Source organism: Limulus polyphemus, unplaced genomic scaffold (assembly GCF_000517525.1).
Source record: "Limulus polyphemus unplaced genomic scaffold, Limulus_polyphemus-2.1.2 Scaffold421, whole genome shotgun sequence".
NCBI classification, from domain to species: Eukaryota; Metazoa; Arthropoda; class Merostomata; order Xiphosura; family Limulidae; genus Limulus; species Limulus polyphemus.
In genome coordinates, this window is record NW_013666031.1 from 514,661 (window position 1) to 531,399 (window position 16,739).

General features: G+C 35.5%; 1 protein-coding gene across 1 annotated transcript in view; it reads right to left on the minus strand.

Annotated features, from left to right (window-relative positions):
• The window catches only part of LOC106458148 (ankyrin repeat domain-containing protein 17-like), a 145,292-nt gene that overhangs the window by 72,601 nt on the left and 55,952 nt on the right, over nt 1-16,739 (minus strand). Inside the window, 4 exon segments of the mRNA XM_022384299.1 lie at nt 1,233-1,375; nt 8,409-9,037; nt 9,543-11,204; nt 14,661-14,760. Of these exon segments, the coding sequence (XP_022240007.1) occupies nt 1,233-1,375; nt 8,409-9,037; nt 9,543-11,204; nt 14,661-14,760 (2,534 nt within the window).

A 16,739-nucleotide genomic window follows, 5' to 3' on the forward strand; every position in this document is an offset into this window, starting at 1 on the left:
AATAAAAAATAATATATATATATATATATATATATATATATATATAAGTGTATAATGTTATGAGATTTAAGTTACTTAGACTAAACAATTATGGTCTCTTATTATAATTTATAGTCAATCTAGAACGAAAAAAGCTTAATTTATATTTGCTAATTTTTGTGTTAGTTAAGAGGTCAGTCAAATTGACCAAACCCATATAAAGTTTTTTCTAAAAAAAACGTTTGATAATTATTTGGAGGTTATAAAGATTTTGCATGTGAAATTTCACAATTTTCTGATGCATAAAAGTATTTTTAATCTTAAAATCAAAATTACTTTGCATGTTGGATATTCAACATTCGCAAAGAAAAAAATACATGGGTAAATCATTACTTAAAAAAAAGTAAAACTTAATTAAAAATCTGATGTTTTGTATACTAAAGCCTTGTAATGTTTACTGATAACCTGCAAATGTTTGTGAAAATACACATACTGTATTAATAGTTATAGTATCAAAACTATAACAAACACAAAATGGTTCCAAGGTCTGTCCCTGAGACTGAGCCCATAGTGAGAGAGTTAAGGCAGTCATGTAGTTTAGCTAAATACTATAGATGAGTAAAATGTTGACAGAAAAATAATAATATTATTATTTTTTTACTTATAGAAAAATCAATCTAAATGGCTGGGTAAGTACGTGCTAAATAAAGAGCAAGAGTCTATCAAAATTTTGGCTACAAATAATAGCTGAAAATAAGTGATTCCTGGAAGCTGAATAGTTTTAAGGAGCTCTAAAATAAAATTCTGGACCTAAGATATGTTCCAACGAAACTAATATTTTTATCCCAAAATGTTTCTAAGCTGTTAAAGAAAATAATTATGATGGAGTAAAATAAATTAGAAAAATTTTTCTAAATCTAAAAAAAACAAAAAACTATTACTTTTACACTTCCTGAAGACTGTTGAAAAAGCTTATGGCTAATACTCTCTCTTATAGACTCTCACAAAAATTCAACATGGATTTCACATGGATGTTCAACGAGGATAAGCCTATTACTAGCCAGGGTGTGCTGTTCCAACATTTTTGGTAAAAATAAAAAAGCATAATAAAATGCTCTTCAAAAAGAAAATCCATTTTTTAAAAAGTTACTGAACATCTGTATTAAGTAAAGATATCTTTCCTATTATCTTAACTTTGACTTATACTATGGAAAACCAGCGTAAATGAAGAGTTGCAAACACATACACCCTACCTGGAGTTAATCTCAGCACCTTGATTTAACAAGAGTTTGATAATGTTTACATATCCACCTGAGGCAGCAAGGCTAAGAGGAGTATAATCTGATACATTCCTATGTTCTTTGTTAGCTCCTCTTGCCAGTAAAATTTCTACTACCTATCAAAGAGAAGCAAAATAAAATAGTTTGATTATATATTAATTCTCTACTAATGTAAGTTTTATTTCATGCATAACTCAGCAGTCAAGTCATTATAAAGCAACATTAACTTTTTCTCAAAGCTGGTTGTACAGCTTTAAAACGATAAGGAAAGTAAAAGCAATAATAGAAAAACATCGCAAGAAAATATAACAATTAATCAAGCTTACATCAAATGAATCAAATAATTATTGTTATATAGTATTCAGTTAACTTAAGTTACAATCACATTTGTACAAATATAACTTAGTTTACTTATTTCAATCCCCTAAAAAATAACAAGATGTATATTGTACAAAAACATAATTAAAGTTGACAAAGTTGCATACATTTTTTCTATAGTCTCAAAATTCTGCATGTTCAAAAGAGAGTAATTCCTAAAGTGATCAATACAGGTAAGAAATAAAGTATAGGTAAAATAAACAACAGCTGAACAATTTCTAAGAAAATACTTTAACTTAGAATTAAGTATCACATAATGTAAACAAAACACAAGTACAAAAACCTACACAACAAATTTCTCCAAGACAAATAGGCAAGGTATGGGGAGTCACAAGTATGAATACTGCCAAAAAATAGGGAAAGGGGCCAGAGTTGTGTGAAATTTCTAGCTTTTGGCCTTGTTTGCCGAAAGAGAGTGGATAACGTTTCAAAACATAATTCTCCGTTATGGTATTAGTTTGATATGTAACACAACATAATATTGCATATATTATAATCTACAGCACTCTTTAACATACTACGGGTAGAAAACCTCAAGATGGTTGTGAAGGGTGTCTGGGAAGATCGTGAAAGTATATGATATAAATAATTTTCCATTTTTACAAAAAACAAAGCCCATCAACAGCTCACATGAAATAAATATGTTATTACATTGGACCAATAAAGTAAATTGCTGCAATTCATAGCATAAGCTAGCTTGCTTCTCAGTAATGCACCGATATCATTCTGTTTTGTGATAAATTGCTTTGACAAGGTAAACAGTGCAGTGAGAACTCACACAACTCCAAGAATGGAACAGCTGTACTCACTTAAAAAAGACACAGGTACCCCACTGACAGTTACACTACATTCCCTGTAGCAATAAATTTTTGTATCTGATATTATAAAAAGGTTTTTCTGCTACTTGATCAGACAAAAGAAGGGAGCATTTTATGAAAGTGCAGAAGACATTGGACAATACTACAAGTTGAAAGTCCATTACAGCACTTTTAATTTTATACTTTTTGTAGTGTAATTTATTTTCAAACTAAACACTAAAGGCTGTAAAGAAACTGAACATTTGCAGAAATGTCTTTTGCTCAAATAATAAGGAATTTTTTTGCAAAATAAGAGAATCCACAATAAGGTAGGGCTGGTGGGTGGCCTTAAATAAAATTTGAAATAGGCTATGAGTATGAAGACTGGCAAAATAGAGACCCTGATAAGCAATACATTTGAGAAGCACTGGCTTAAAGAACCAAAAGGTGAAGAAGCTATTCATATAGTGACAGATCTAGCTAGAAAACCTCATAAATGTTTTTGCAATGAGAGAATACAAGAGTTTAAGCAAAAACTTATATCAAATATTATATCAAAGTATCCTTTGAAAGTGTCCAAAGAACACTCATAAAGTGTGATCCTCATTAGAAGAGGAACATGCGTGGTAGACTGCACCACTTCTATACCAGATCTACTCTGTGCCCAGTGTTGAAACAAATTTTGCATATATGGGCGGAAAGTGGAAAGAGCACAACCAAAAAGGGAGAGACAACTGGTTGGGTTAGAATCCGAATCCCACAGAAGAAAGACTGTTGAAGAACCATCTACAAGCAGGACTGTGGGGAAAGTGAAAATTGAAGAAGCAGCTGGTCAACTCCAGTCCAAAACCAAGCAGTATTGGAAACAGAACCATGGTAGGAGAAGGGTCCAAACCATCTTCACCTCAAGTTAAGTAGAACAGAAGGATATACAACCAACCACCCATCCTGGAACCTGACATCTAAATGGTATAAAAAGATGTGCCCATGTGGTAGGTCACATCAAACTCAATCAGCCTGGCACCCAACTAAGCAAATCAGCCTTAGGCAGTGAAAACATCATGAGGTAAAACGCAAGATGAAGAACTGTAGCTCCAATCAACATCATCCTCCAGATAGAACCTTACATGCATGGAAGTGGATTGCCTCTAGAAATATATACCAACCTCACCCTCCAGACAAATATGCATAGAAGCTGGGTGCAACATCAACCTCCAGGACCCACTGCATGGAGTGGAGATCCTGAGACAAATTGAGTGAGGAAGAGGTAACACAACCAATACATGTGTGAGGATTTATGTTGACTAGTCCAGCTCTAATCCAAAAACCATTCACTCGGAACCAATATCCAGGTGATGGTAGGATGAGGGATTCCAATCAAAGGGGTGAACTGCAATGTGACAGATCTACACCAAAGTAAAATCCTTTCAGAATAGGACCACACAAAGGCTGGAGCACAATAGCAACCTCTAAGTGCCACCACAGAGAGGTGGAGCATATTTAACTGTAGAGATGCGTAACATTATTCCCCGGATAAGACCATACAGAAGTTGGAATGCAACATCACCCTCCATGTCCCGCCACACAGAAGTGGATCCCATCTAGAAAATATAAGCAATCTCGCCCTACGAATAAGACCACACAGAAACCGGATGCAGCATCAACCTTTGGGACCCACTGCATGGAAGTGGAGAATATGATTAGAGGATCACATGTCATCTACCCCAGCAGAACACCACCACCATATTCTCTACAGAATAGAAGTGAACACATTCAGGAGGACTCCTTCAAGGTCCACCAACCCAGCAGCTCGGAACTGAAAGTGGCAAAGACTCCTATACTCCACTAGAAGAACAAAAAAAGAATAAAACACAGTGGAGAGTCCCAAGAAATGCCAACAGTGGAGACAGTGTAACAGGTGACCACGAAAACCCTATATTCAAATGCAAACTGCCACTGGTTTTTTCAATCGAAGGAATGGGCAGCTAGTACGGTCTGGAACGGGCATATTAATGAAGCAAATATATCATGAGGAAACCCATTAGCAACCTTTTGGAACACCTCATCTTAATAGTATGTTATTGGCCATGGGTATATTGTATAGCTGTACAGTGCGGATTTGAGATATAGAGTGGGATCCAAATCCTAAATGGGACATGCCCCTGGTGGGAAAAACCTATATAACTTGCTCAGTTACGGCCGCACTGAAGTTTGAAGGGTGGCAACAGGTGAAAGGACGTACCCCAATGTGGAAGAAACTGCTACCCAATGAAGATAGTGGGAGATGAGGAGTAAGCCACATGCCTGACTGAATAGTTTCTTCCAATGGATGACAGAGGTGAGGCTCCAGGAAAAAAGAAAGGTGCACGATCTCAAGCAAAGACACCTGGAACAGAATTTTGGAAAGAAAAAGACAGGGAGGAATAGACCAACAGAAGCAGTTGATGATTCCAAATCATAAGGGTAGAAGAAGAAAGGTCACGCAAAGATAAATGATGCCAATGTAATGAAAAGGTGGAAACAGGAACCACTAAAGGAGGCTATGCACGCAATGGAGCAATGAAAATCACAAACTGGACATAGAAGTCCATATGGAGCAGACTGGCAAAAAAGGTGGGGAACGGATGGAAGAGAAAATGTAGAATGAAGAATGACCCTCACGAACCGCCAAAGTTTTGAGTAGGAAAAATCAGTCTGGAATAATCACACAATGAGGAGGTCATCAAACCTGGAAGGAACATAAATGGAACTGGCTGGTCCAGTTCTGAATGAGAAAATCCACTGCCAGGGTCTGAGGATGATGAACCGGAGGCCAAAAAAAAAGAGTTAACTTTGTGTAGGAGTGAAATGGCAAAATCATCCAGATGAGGAGTACCCCACAAATTACACACCCACCTGAAAACCTGAGGGTCCAAAAACCACTCCATGGGATAAATCTGGTTGGGACTTAAAAAACAATCCACCACAAGGGAAAAGGCACCCGGAACATGACACACAAGAAGATTTATTTGCAGCATATTAGTCCAACACAGGAGGTCCAATGTTCGACCACAAAGAGAACAGAAACAAGTGCTCCAATAGGCCACAACAGTGGAATTGTCAGAATGGAACATGACGTGTTGGTACTGTACCAGTGGAAGAAAATGAACCAAAGAAGGCATACCACCATAATCTCCAAGAAGTTGATATGGTAAGACATTACAATCTTAGACAATGGCCCAAAACCCTATTTCTGACGGACAACACTCCACAACCTTGGAGAGAAGCATCTGTGTTTCGATGCAAATCTAGACGAAGTAGAGAAAGAGGTACTCCCTTCTCTGTACTGTCCTTCTTCAATCACAAATGCAGATAGTCAGTTAGGGAAGGAGGAAGGGTAACTGGGGAGTCCAAGGGATCCCAAGCAAAATTCCATGGGCTGTGTAGAGACCTCTGAAGAGAATGCATAGATACCCAACCCAAAAGAATAAAGGCTGCCACAGAAGCCCAAGTCTTCAAAAGTGACAGAACCTTTTGTGCAGAAACAGAGGAAGCAGTAAATGCATGGTGAACTAAAAACACTATCAAACAGAGAAAAAATGGAGAAGGATGGGCCCATTTTAGGGTGTGTGGAAAAATACACCCCAGTGGATAAGCTAGTGGGTAGGCAAAAAGAAACATCACCAACCTTAGAATCCAACCAACACAAGCTACTACTGTCAGCAGCAGATGTGTGTGTTAAGAACACTCCAATTCTGAATGAGCTAACAGGAGCCAGTTGTCCATGTAGTGGTGTAAACACAATCCTAGAGCATGCAGAAGTCTGGCAAAAGCCATGACCACTGAACAAAATACATACGATGCTGAAGAAAGCCTGAAAGACCAAGTGTGAGACTGATACATAACCATGTTGTAGACAAACCAAAGACATCATTTGGACTGACGAGAATAGGAGACTGACCTGGAGAAAAAATTCCCTCGAGTGTCATAAAGGATTCCATGTGAAATTGGGAAAGAACCAGAAATTGTTTGAGGCAGGAAAGATGAATCACGGGACAAAAAACTGGAGAAGGCTGGCTGACAGGCTTGATAGCTTTCTGGAAAAGAAAGGTCAGCACAAACTTGTATAGATTCAGACAGGTAGCTGGATCCGGAGTACAAAAGACAAAGTGGGAGGGGAAAGGAAGAGTAGGGAAAAAAAAATCCTTCTGACAAAACTTGGATAACCCAAGAATCAGTTGTGAGTAACTGTAACAGGGGAACGAAATTGGCAAATCGTGCCTCCATTGGACTAGAAACCACCTGAAAGCAATGAACCCTACTTCGAGATACATGGCAAAATTTCAAACCCCTAGTTGCAAGAACAGGTAAAGGACAGGAAGTTGCAAGATGAGAAACAGTTATGGGAGAGGTAATGGTATCACAATGAGAAAAACGAGTAATCAAAGACTAAAGGGTCGAATGTGGACTCTGCGAGTCCATATGTAATTCCAATGACTCTGGAAAATCTCCAAAATCAAAGATAAGGGGAATGTAGACGAATCTATGAAAAGACAGCATCCTTCCAAATATTATTCCAACAGCAACAAAACCACCAAGGCTGAAGAGGACAACAGCACAAAGAAGGAGGGAAAGTGTATCTCCCAAGAAACCCTCAGGGGATCAGTGGAGTGCTTCAGAAAGGAGGTGCATGTTGGACAAGTACTGCAGGAGAGCTGTAAGAGTAAGACAAAAGTGAGAAAATGGACATGGGAGAAATGGATAGGATTATTAGGGACAATCCCCCCACATTCTCAAAAGTGACTCCAACTGCTGGAAGTCGAGAAAGGGTCAATAAAGATCAGAAGTCCATAGAGGACAATGCATGCTAAAACCAGTCCTCAACAGAGAAACAAAATGCTCAGCATGAACCCAGATGTCAGGGAAGGGAGGAAAAACAAGGGACCCTAATAATGGGTGTCATGTAAAAAAAAAGACGGAACAGTATCATCTGTTAAAATGGAACGCACCTAAGAATGCATATTCAAAAAGGCAGAGTTAAGCCTAGTAGATCTCATAGTTGCATAGGGAAGGCATGGCATAGTTAGGAGGAGGAAAAAAAAACTGTTAAAATCCTTCGTCATGAACAGATTCAGACAATGAAGGAGAAAACCTAACATGGCCAGGAGAAAAAGGATACCTTATATAACGATCAATCTCCTGACAAATGACAGCCAAAAAATCCTCAGTTGAGACCCCCAGACCTGAAGCCAGTAATGGCATATGAAATAGTGGTAATAATATCAGAAGTTGTAAAACACAAACTTCGCAATTCATCTTAAGCCTTCGAAAATGAAAAAAGAAATCAATACAAAAGGTAAGCTATTGCGACAAACTGCTACAGAAAAAACTAACTGTGGCAAATGAATAAATCAAGTAGATCACTACTTCACAAGAAAATGGAATAAACACAAAAACAGCACAATTGAAAAACTTCTGCACTCAATCACTGCCTAACAAAAAGTGACAGGATGGTATGTTGCACTCCTATTGGTGGAGGGTTGTCACTTGATGACTTACATGCGAGATACAGTTGAACCACATATGGCATGCACCATGTGTGGCTTGTGGCATGCAAAAACATTTTTGCATATAGATGGTAGCACTGAACAAGAAAGGGGGTAATGTACCATATTGGAAGGCTAACTAATATTAACAAAGAACAATTTTCTTTTGCATTACTAATGATTTTCAGGTTGTCTTGAAAATATTATAATCATATAAATATTAACTGAGTGATATTTCTTACTAAAACAGCCCCAGTTAAACTGATGAAGAGTTGATATAGCTTGAAATTATAATTCACAGCTATTAGGTTTTATTACCTGATGTATTCAGATAAATGTTATTCAAATAAAGAAATTTATATTTTACATAACTAATTTAGAGAATAGTTTAAATTATATGTATATTAAAGATATTTGGAAAATTTATATAATTCAAAATCAAATATCACCTCAAAACGACCTCCAGAACAAGCTAAGGACAGGGCAGTGTCTTTGGTTCGCTCTGACTGAGCTTCTATGTCAGTGCCATGATTGATGAGAATCTCTACCACTGCTCCATGCCCTGCTGTAGCTGCTAACATAAGTGAAGTGAAGCCTTTTTTGTCTTTGTGTTCCATATTGGCTCCCCTCTGAAGCAAAAGAGTTGAAAGTTCTTCATGACCACCAGCACATGCCAAGGTTAGAGCAGTATCATGATTGCTATCTGTCTGAGAATCAAGGTCAAGAGGAGGGAGCATGGAGGGCTGTACTTGAGCACAAGCAGTTGTAGTTCCTGCCACAGACTGACTCAGTTGTGAGTGGTGATGGTATGTAGGAACCATACCAGTGGTGGACACAACACCCAAACCAAGATTAGGAATGGCTGATGTCACTTCTGGGGCTAATTCGTGGAAGGCTAAAGGTAAAGTGGTTGTTGGATACCTAACTGCTGGAAATGAGGTCATGGTTAATCCCATTCCCATATTAACACCTAAAGCAGCACCAGTAGTAGCAACAGAAGGATTTACACAATGGGCTTGTACAGAAGCTTGGCAGCCTAATACTTCCTGAGGACTCCCAGCTAGATGAGTAGTAGAACCTGCAGGTTAAAATCATACCTCATTATAAAAGTATCACAACTATTTAAATGAGAGAACTACAAAGCTGTATAAAAAAGAAAAGAAAAAATGTTTATAGATTATTCCAGTATGAAATTTCATCCACTTTTATTAAATACACCTTATGTAAACCTAAACTGCATAGTATAAAATTTTTAATACTCTAATTTTCAAAAATAGGAAAAAAAAGTTTTACAAATTTATAACAATAAGTAGCTTGCTTCTGGAGGTAGACTGTTTCAATTTCTTTTAAATATTTAAAACACTGCATTGCGTGGACTAAGACTTTTATCAAATCAAAAGTATTTCTATGCACCTATACTATAGAAATAAAAGCTCAGTCACAATTAATTATAAACATTTGTTTTGAGAATATATATTTAAAAGAAACCTTATTAAGTAGAAAATTAAAAGTTGCAAAACAACAGTATTTCAAACAAACAAAAAATATTATACATCACCTAACATTAAAAAAAAAACACTCACTGGATAAAATATCACCTAAGGTGTCATGAAGAGATCTTGCAGGACTGGTCACCATCAAACCATCTTCAATAGAAAAACTTGGTGTAAATACTGCCCCACATCGGGAACTACTGCCGCCAGCTGAAGAGGTGTATGTTGCAGGTAAAGCTAAGGAAACTGGGAATGAAGGAGGGACCAACCCTCCTAATGCAGGAATACTGGCTGTATCCATTGAAAGGTTACTCACTAAAGAAAGGGGAGATTCTGAAGTAGATAAGGCTGATCTGGTATTAGCTTGGATTTGTGGTTGTTGTAAAACAAACTGTTGGTGACTTACAAGCTGAGTTACTTGCTGGGTTTGTTGTGATTTAGAGTTCTTACTTTTCATTGCTTTATTTTGTTTCTCCCCATACTGTTGTCTTTTATTTTCTTGTTGTACACTTTTCTGTTGCTGCTGATTTTGAAGCTGTTGTTGTTGTAACTGCTGCTGCTGAAGTGCTAATGCTTGACTGACAGCTACAGGATCTATGATTGGAACTGAATGAGTCTGGGTTGGGTCCATGGTAAATCTAATGCTACCAGCAGGTTGCAACAAAATATCAGAAGAGCTTTCAGAAAGATGAGTGCTTCCTCTCACATTCAAGTTTTGAGAAAAATCTGGAAACATACATTGTTGCTGGGGGCCCTGCTGTAACAAATACTGAGGGTCAGATATTGCTACATTTCTCATATTCATCTTTTCTATTTCTTCAGAATGATCAAAAGCTTCACCAGAAAAATGAAGTGGCTGTGATTTATTTTGTAAGATGGGAGACTGCTGCTGTTTAAGTACATTGTTTTTAGCTTGTTTAGAAGCTTGTTTGTTAACTCTAGCTTTAACATGCTCAGAAACAGACGTTGCCAGATTAACAAACTGGTTTTGAACATTTGGTTGTTGGTACAATTGTTGTGTCTGAAGAGTTTGAAAAGTAGCTGGTGCAGTAATATGGTGTGCAGCAGATTTTAAGCTAAGAAGGCTTCCAGAAAAATCAGGTATTACAGATGTGGAAAGTGGCCCCATGTCAAGAAGTGTGGTGTTGGCTAGAAGCACTTGCTGACCATAGTTAGAGCTGGGTGGAAGGGCACCAGAGATAGGAACTGCTGAGACTGTTTGGGAAGCAGCAGCTAAAGCTTGTATATGGTGTTGCTGTTGTTGTTGAGCGCTTAAGTATAACTGTGTTTGGGCCTTTTCCTGAAGCTCTCTCTCAACTCGTTGTAACTCTTCAAGAATTTGTTGTTTTTGAATTATTTGTTCCTCTCGGCTAGGATTCAGTCTTTCAGCTTTCTTCATCATGGTGTTAATGCAAGCCTCAAGTTTCTCACAGGGCTTTAGGTCCTTGTCCTCCTTGATTTCACTGCCTGCTCCACTAGTTCTCATCTCACTACACTCTTGTATGGATTCCTGCGCAGTAACATCTGCCTGAATGCTAACAGAGGTGGTCTGAGCAGCAGCACAAGGTTTGGTCTGGGGAAGTGGCCATTTTAAAGACTGCATTTCTCCAGGCAAGGAAGAGGGGGCCTCTAGACCTCGTGACATCGCTAGCTTCTTCTGTACTAACTTTTGCATATTTTGTTTAGCATTAACTTGCGCAGTATTACACTGTAAGGCATCTTTCACTTGTACAGGCTCATGGATATGAGGAACTTTGAAGAACAGAAAGAGAAAAAACATTTTACAAGGTGCGAAATACCTGATAATGATATTAATAATATACCAAACACAAAAGTATGTCAAACTATTCTAACATTGTTGGTGATTAGCATGACTAGCCAATGGTGCTAATCTTGTGTGAAGAATATTTAATTTTTAATGGCAAAGTCACTAAAATGCCTGAAACACATCATTAGGTTTTAAAAGAGCTTCCTATTCTTAAAGTTTTACCAAGATAAAAAGTTATAAAAAATCTAAAATCCAGAGCTTATCAAAGTTAAACCAACTCATGAAAATGCTATATCCAAATCACACAGTTTACATTCAACCCAGTAATCTATAGTTGCTCTTATTATTGCAAATTACACACTTACAAGCTTACTGGCATAACATACATATCTGTAGGCTTGCTTGCAAATAAATAATATATTTAACTTTTTCCCTACCATTTCATGTTTCCAAACAATGTGATGGGATTTTCATCTTTCAATTAATCATGAACTAAAAGTTTTATCAGTTTTTTTCTATCAGCATTTGGTTCCTTTTGCTATTTTTTGTTATCCAAACTCAAAGGAAGAAATGAGAAACAATTTTCCCAAGAAGTTTGACTTCAGTGATTTTCTTTAAATCATTTAAAATTTTTCTGATTACAGTAGACATATGCATGGGTCTCACCAAGTACTACCAAAATTTACCAGTAACCACCAGTAATAGCATTGTTCCAATATAAGAGTACAATATTTTACTTAATAATATAAAATCCAAAGTGTACACACACACACATTTTTTTTACCAACAGATTCTGTTCACCAAGCAAACACAGTTATGGATACACTACTTAACTATATGGTCCTCTTAAAAAGTGTACATGCAATATGTCATGCTTTGGTCACTACACTAGCATTACACATGAAAATTAAGAAATGCGAACCAGCAACACATTGTACATCAATTACATATCCAACAGGGGCCTGTAGGGACACTGCTGATAGCTAATAGTGTCCCATCTCTAGTTCATACTTTCCTTCACTTAAATCTTATGGACTATTTGACATTTTCACTAATGGAGTTAGGTCAATCCATGTCATGACTAAGTCTATTTAAAAACTTAATTCTGAATGTGAGTGGAAAGGATAGTTACTAAAATGTGAAAGTTAGTGTTGACTAGTAAAATGCTTTAGAGTTTCAGCATTATTTGGTTTAGGCCTTTGTTAACTGTATCTGATAAGAAGTGTAAAATTTTATACACACAAGGTAGAGGTCCGGCAGAGTTAAAATAAGACTACGAGTCACTGAAGTATGAATAAATAATCAGAAATATGAAATGATGTACATTTATGTACCTATGTATTTAGGCAAAAACGTTTTGTGTGTTACATAGTCTGAGAAATTAATTAAGAACAGCAAGCGATAAATAAAATGTTTTCATGATAATACGTAATTTAATAATTTAACATATAGTGCTGTATAAATTTTACCACAAACATAAATGTGAAATAGTTTCAGTAAAATTACATTAAATATTTGTTTGTTTGTATTTCGATATTCATTCAAATCTGTTCAAGTACTGTCTAAGCTATGTCTCTAATTTTGAACTGATAGACTAAAGACAGGGTAGCAAGTTAACAGGACCCACCACCTCCAACTCTTGGGAAACTCTGTCTGACTGAATAATGGGATTTTACAAACACTCTTATAATACACCCACAGCCCAAGAGATATGGATTAAGAGTTTTTTCTTCTTTCTGTAACTGGATATGAATAATGAAATCACAGATTCATTATCTAGCACACTAATCACTGGACCATGCTTAGCTCCTGAATAATAGTGCTAAGAACATTAAAATCAGTCCCACAAAAATTATGGCAGATCACACATATATGTGCAGTAGCTTAGTTTTTTATTTTTACTGATGCAAATAAGATCAGATAAACCAATATGTAAGTTTAGGAACATTTCAGCACATAAAACAATACTTATGGCAGAGTTTACTATAAAATAAAAATATTATGAATTGTAGTATAGAATTAATAAATGTTTTTTTTATTATTTTTGTTATATACAGGGTGATTACAAAGAAAGATTTTACAGTTCACAGCATCATATCTCACAAACGGTATGTCACATGAAGGTGAAATTGCACGGAGCTGTAAAAGATATCATGCAGACACAAATGCCACATTATGCCAAATGAAGCACCACTGTGGCTTCTTTCACATATTTTCCATGAGTATCAATGGACCTGTCAAATGCAGTGCAGCTCATTCAACCCATTTGAAACTGACAAATGTGCAGATAGATGAACTAGTTACATGTTACTACAACAAAGGATGCAATGTCAAGGCAGCTCTCAGGGATTATCATGCTGCATGCTAGTTCATAAAGATACTGAGGAAATAGGTTGAACTTGTAATAAGTTACATACAAGCAGACCATCAACACTTACTGAAACTATCACTGAAGTCAACCATACCATAGCAGGACAAGCTAGCAGAAGTGCACATGGGTGTAGCGGTGCAAATTGTTATCCAATGTATGAATTTGCCAATTTCATCTGTTTATAAGGCTCTTCGGTCAACTTTTCAAATGTTTCCTTACAAAATGGATCACTTTCAAGCACTGAAGGTGATGGATTTAATCAAACTTGTTAATATTTTGTGTCACTTTTTGGTAAACCTGGAAGTTGATGAACAATGACTTGCTAATATCTTATGGACTAATGAAGCACACTTCACTCTTTCTGGAAGTGTTAATGTGTGCAACTGCATCATCTGGTCAGAAACTATGCCATATATAACATTTCCTACATACTTCCATAATGCTAACAGGTGGCTTTGTTACTAGACCATACTATTTTGAAGTAACATCAGTACACGGAGTGAAAACTTACAGGGTCAATGCAATTCTCAAAACCAGAGTAATTTCCAAGCTGCAGCAATGAAATGTGATAGACACTAGGTTTTCATGCAGGATGTTGCCCCTCCACATGTTGTAACAATACAAACATGAACTAAATCATTTTAAGCTATCTAATCAATCCTAATCATAAAATATATATATCAACACTGTAGCCAATCACAGTTAGTTTCCAATACCTGTTTCATACAACTATTCTAAAAGTTTTGCTTTGTAATCAGTACAGACTCTTGTTTCATATGATAAATAAATTCCAAAATTTCTGTTGTTGTATGATGCTTAAAACCTAATGTGATTCAATTTTTTCAAAACTACTGTTTAAAAAAAAAAGGCCAGACTTTTCAAAACATCATATACCTAATCCTAAATCTACAAACTTAACTCACAAGTCTCTTTGTCTAGAGAAATACAAAGGTTGTTAGCAAGATTTACATATTAGAAATTAAGTTATTACTTACTTTATTTCAATTTTTAAGAAAAGTTTTAAGTTGCATCTTAATTTTTTTGTTATAAACTGCTATGACAGACTTACCAGTTTGGACGTTAGTAAGATACGTGTGACCAGCAGGTACAGCCTGGTCCATCTCTTGTGGTGTAATTACTTGAAGCCCATGAGGTGGCACCCGAGGGGCCTAAACCAATTGGGGAAAAGTTACTGAAAGTTTTCTTGTATAACAATGTTTGAACTTCACACTGACACTGTAATACAAAAATATGAGGGTTTTTTTTTTCCAAGCAATGAAATGACCAAAACATTTATATGCAAATAAGAAATGTCATGTTTCTAACAATGGAATACAGAAACAGCTTGGTTCATACTTTATTTTGCCATGTTCTCTAAAGTTTGGTATTGGCAACTGATAAAATCATTTTCAATCACCAATATGACAACCACCTTGGCTGACTCATATTTAGTACTATTTTAAAGTTTGATTTATTTAAAATAAATATGATTTAGTTTTTAGCTAAATTTCATGAGTTTATATTTTAAGTAAAATTTCAATTAAACTATATTTATCAGTCATGCTCCACTTTTTTTGTTAGGGCATACACTGTTCCAAGTTCTGTTTGGCAACAATGTGGGTATGTTTTTAATTGCTTTGTGTATGTTTGCAAAACTAAAGATGGCATCTATAGAGATTCAAGTTAATGGAATATTCTCTGATTTCTCTGAGTTTTAGAATTTTTAATTATAAAATATCCAAGTAACTGCAGTAAAAATTTTTTATACTTGTTTAGAAGATTGTAAAACTAAAATGTATTTGATACTTTGAAGAATCCTGTGTTTTGTGTGCTTTCTTCCCTCGTAATATTCAAGAACATAAATATAGCAAATTTGAAATGATGTTAACAATATACAAAAAATTGTTTTATCTCTAACAGAAAACACCAATGTGGATAAATCAGGTTTAATTCTGTGGTTATACTAATTATCTGCAATTTTTTAAGCAAAAGTTTAAAAGAAGTTAACATTCAGTTTTAAGCATGAAATTTTAATGCAAGGATGTGCACCTAACTGTTCATATACGAATTCAAATATGCTAGTCAACTAACAAAATGCTCATTAAAATGTTGAATTACTGTTCTTTTGCTAGTTGAGATTACTAGTAAATGTTTGCTATCACAGATTTGCACCTTGCTAGAAAAGAATAACAAACCAGTGCATAATCATATGAGTGTGCCATCACGTGTATGGTTTTATTTCAAGAAACAAAAATATACACTTCATCATTATTAGCTTGTAAATGCAATACTTAAACACATGATTTGTGTTAAGCTTTCTCATTAACAGATGAAATCCATACTAAATTATTAAAAATAAATAATTTTAAACAAAACTTTCTGTTAGACAATTATTTGGATGAGGAAGATCAAGACTTGTGTGCTTTTCTGTTTATTTGATAACAATGATGACTTAATTTTAATAGAATACAGGTAACATAAGCAATCAACTCTCTGTGTCAAATATCTCAGTGAGTTGAAAACTAATCGCTGGTTAATTACAGGTGGCAGGTAATAATATATGGTTTTATGGCCCAATTAACAAATCTTACTTTCGCTGTCTAATAAAGTTTCATAAGGTCACGGCAATTAAATAACATAAAAAAAAAGAGTTAATGTCTCAAATCAACACAAGCATTACCAGTTATTGCTTCAACCTTGGTTTGGTGAAGCAGGAAGAGCCTTCACCAATTTATATGTTTACCACAAAAGCTTAATGAAAAGATTGTCAAACACTGTACAATATCATTTGAAATATACAGTTTGTGAACACTTCATTTTAATAACAAATACTTTTTTTTATAAATACTATTATTGTAACATTATTTCTTTTTATAAAATATCAGTGAAGACTTTTAATACTGAACTACATCAGGTCATGACTTATGTTCAATACATTAAGATGTGTTTAACATAGTAAATTATACATATTTACATTATACAATCAGCAAAATCTAAGATTAATTGAGATCCAATGATCATATATCTACTGCTCAACACTAAAAGTGATGCAATATAATAACTAATGCCAAGTTCTTACAGTTAGCATTATAACTATTTTACAACATAAATAAACCACAAGGACTTAAGTTTCCTCATGTAATTAAAC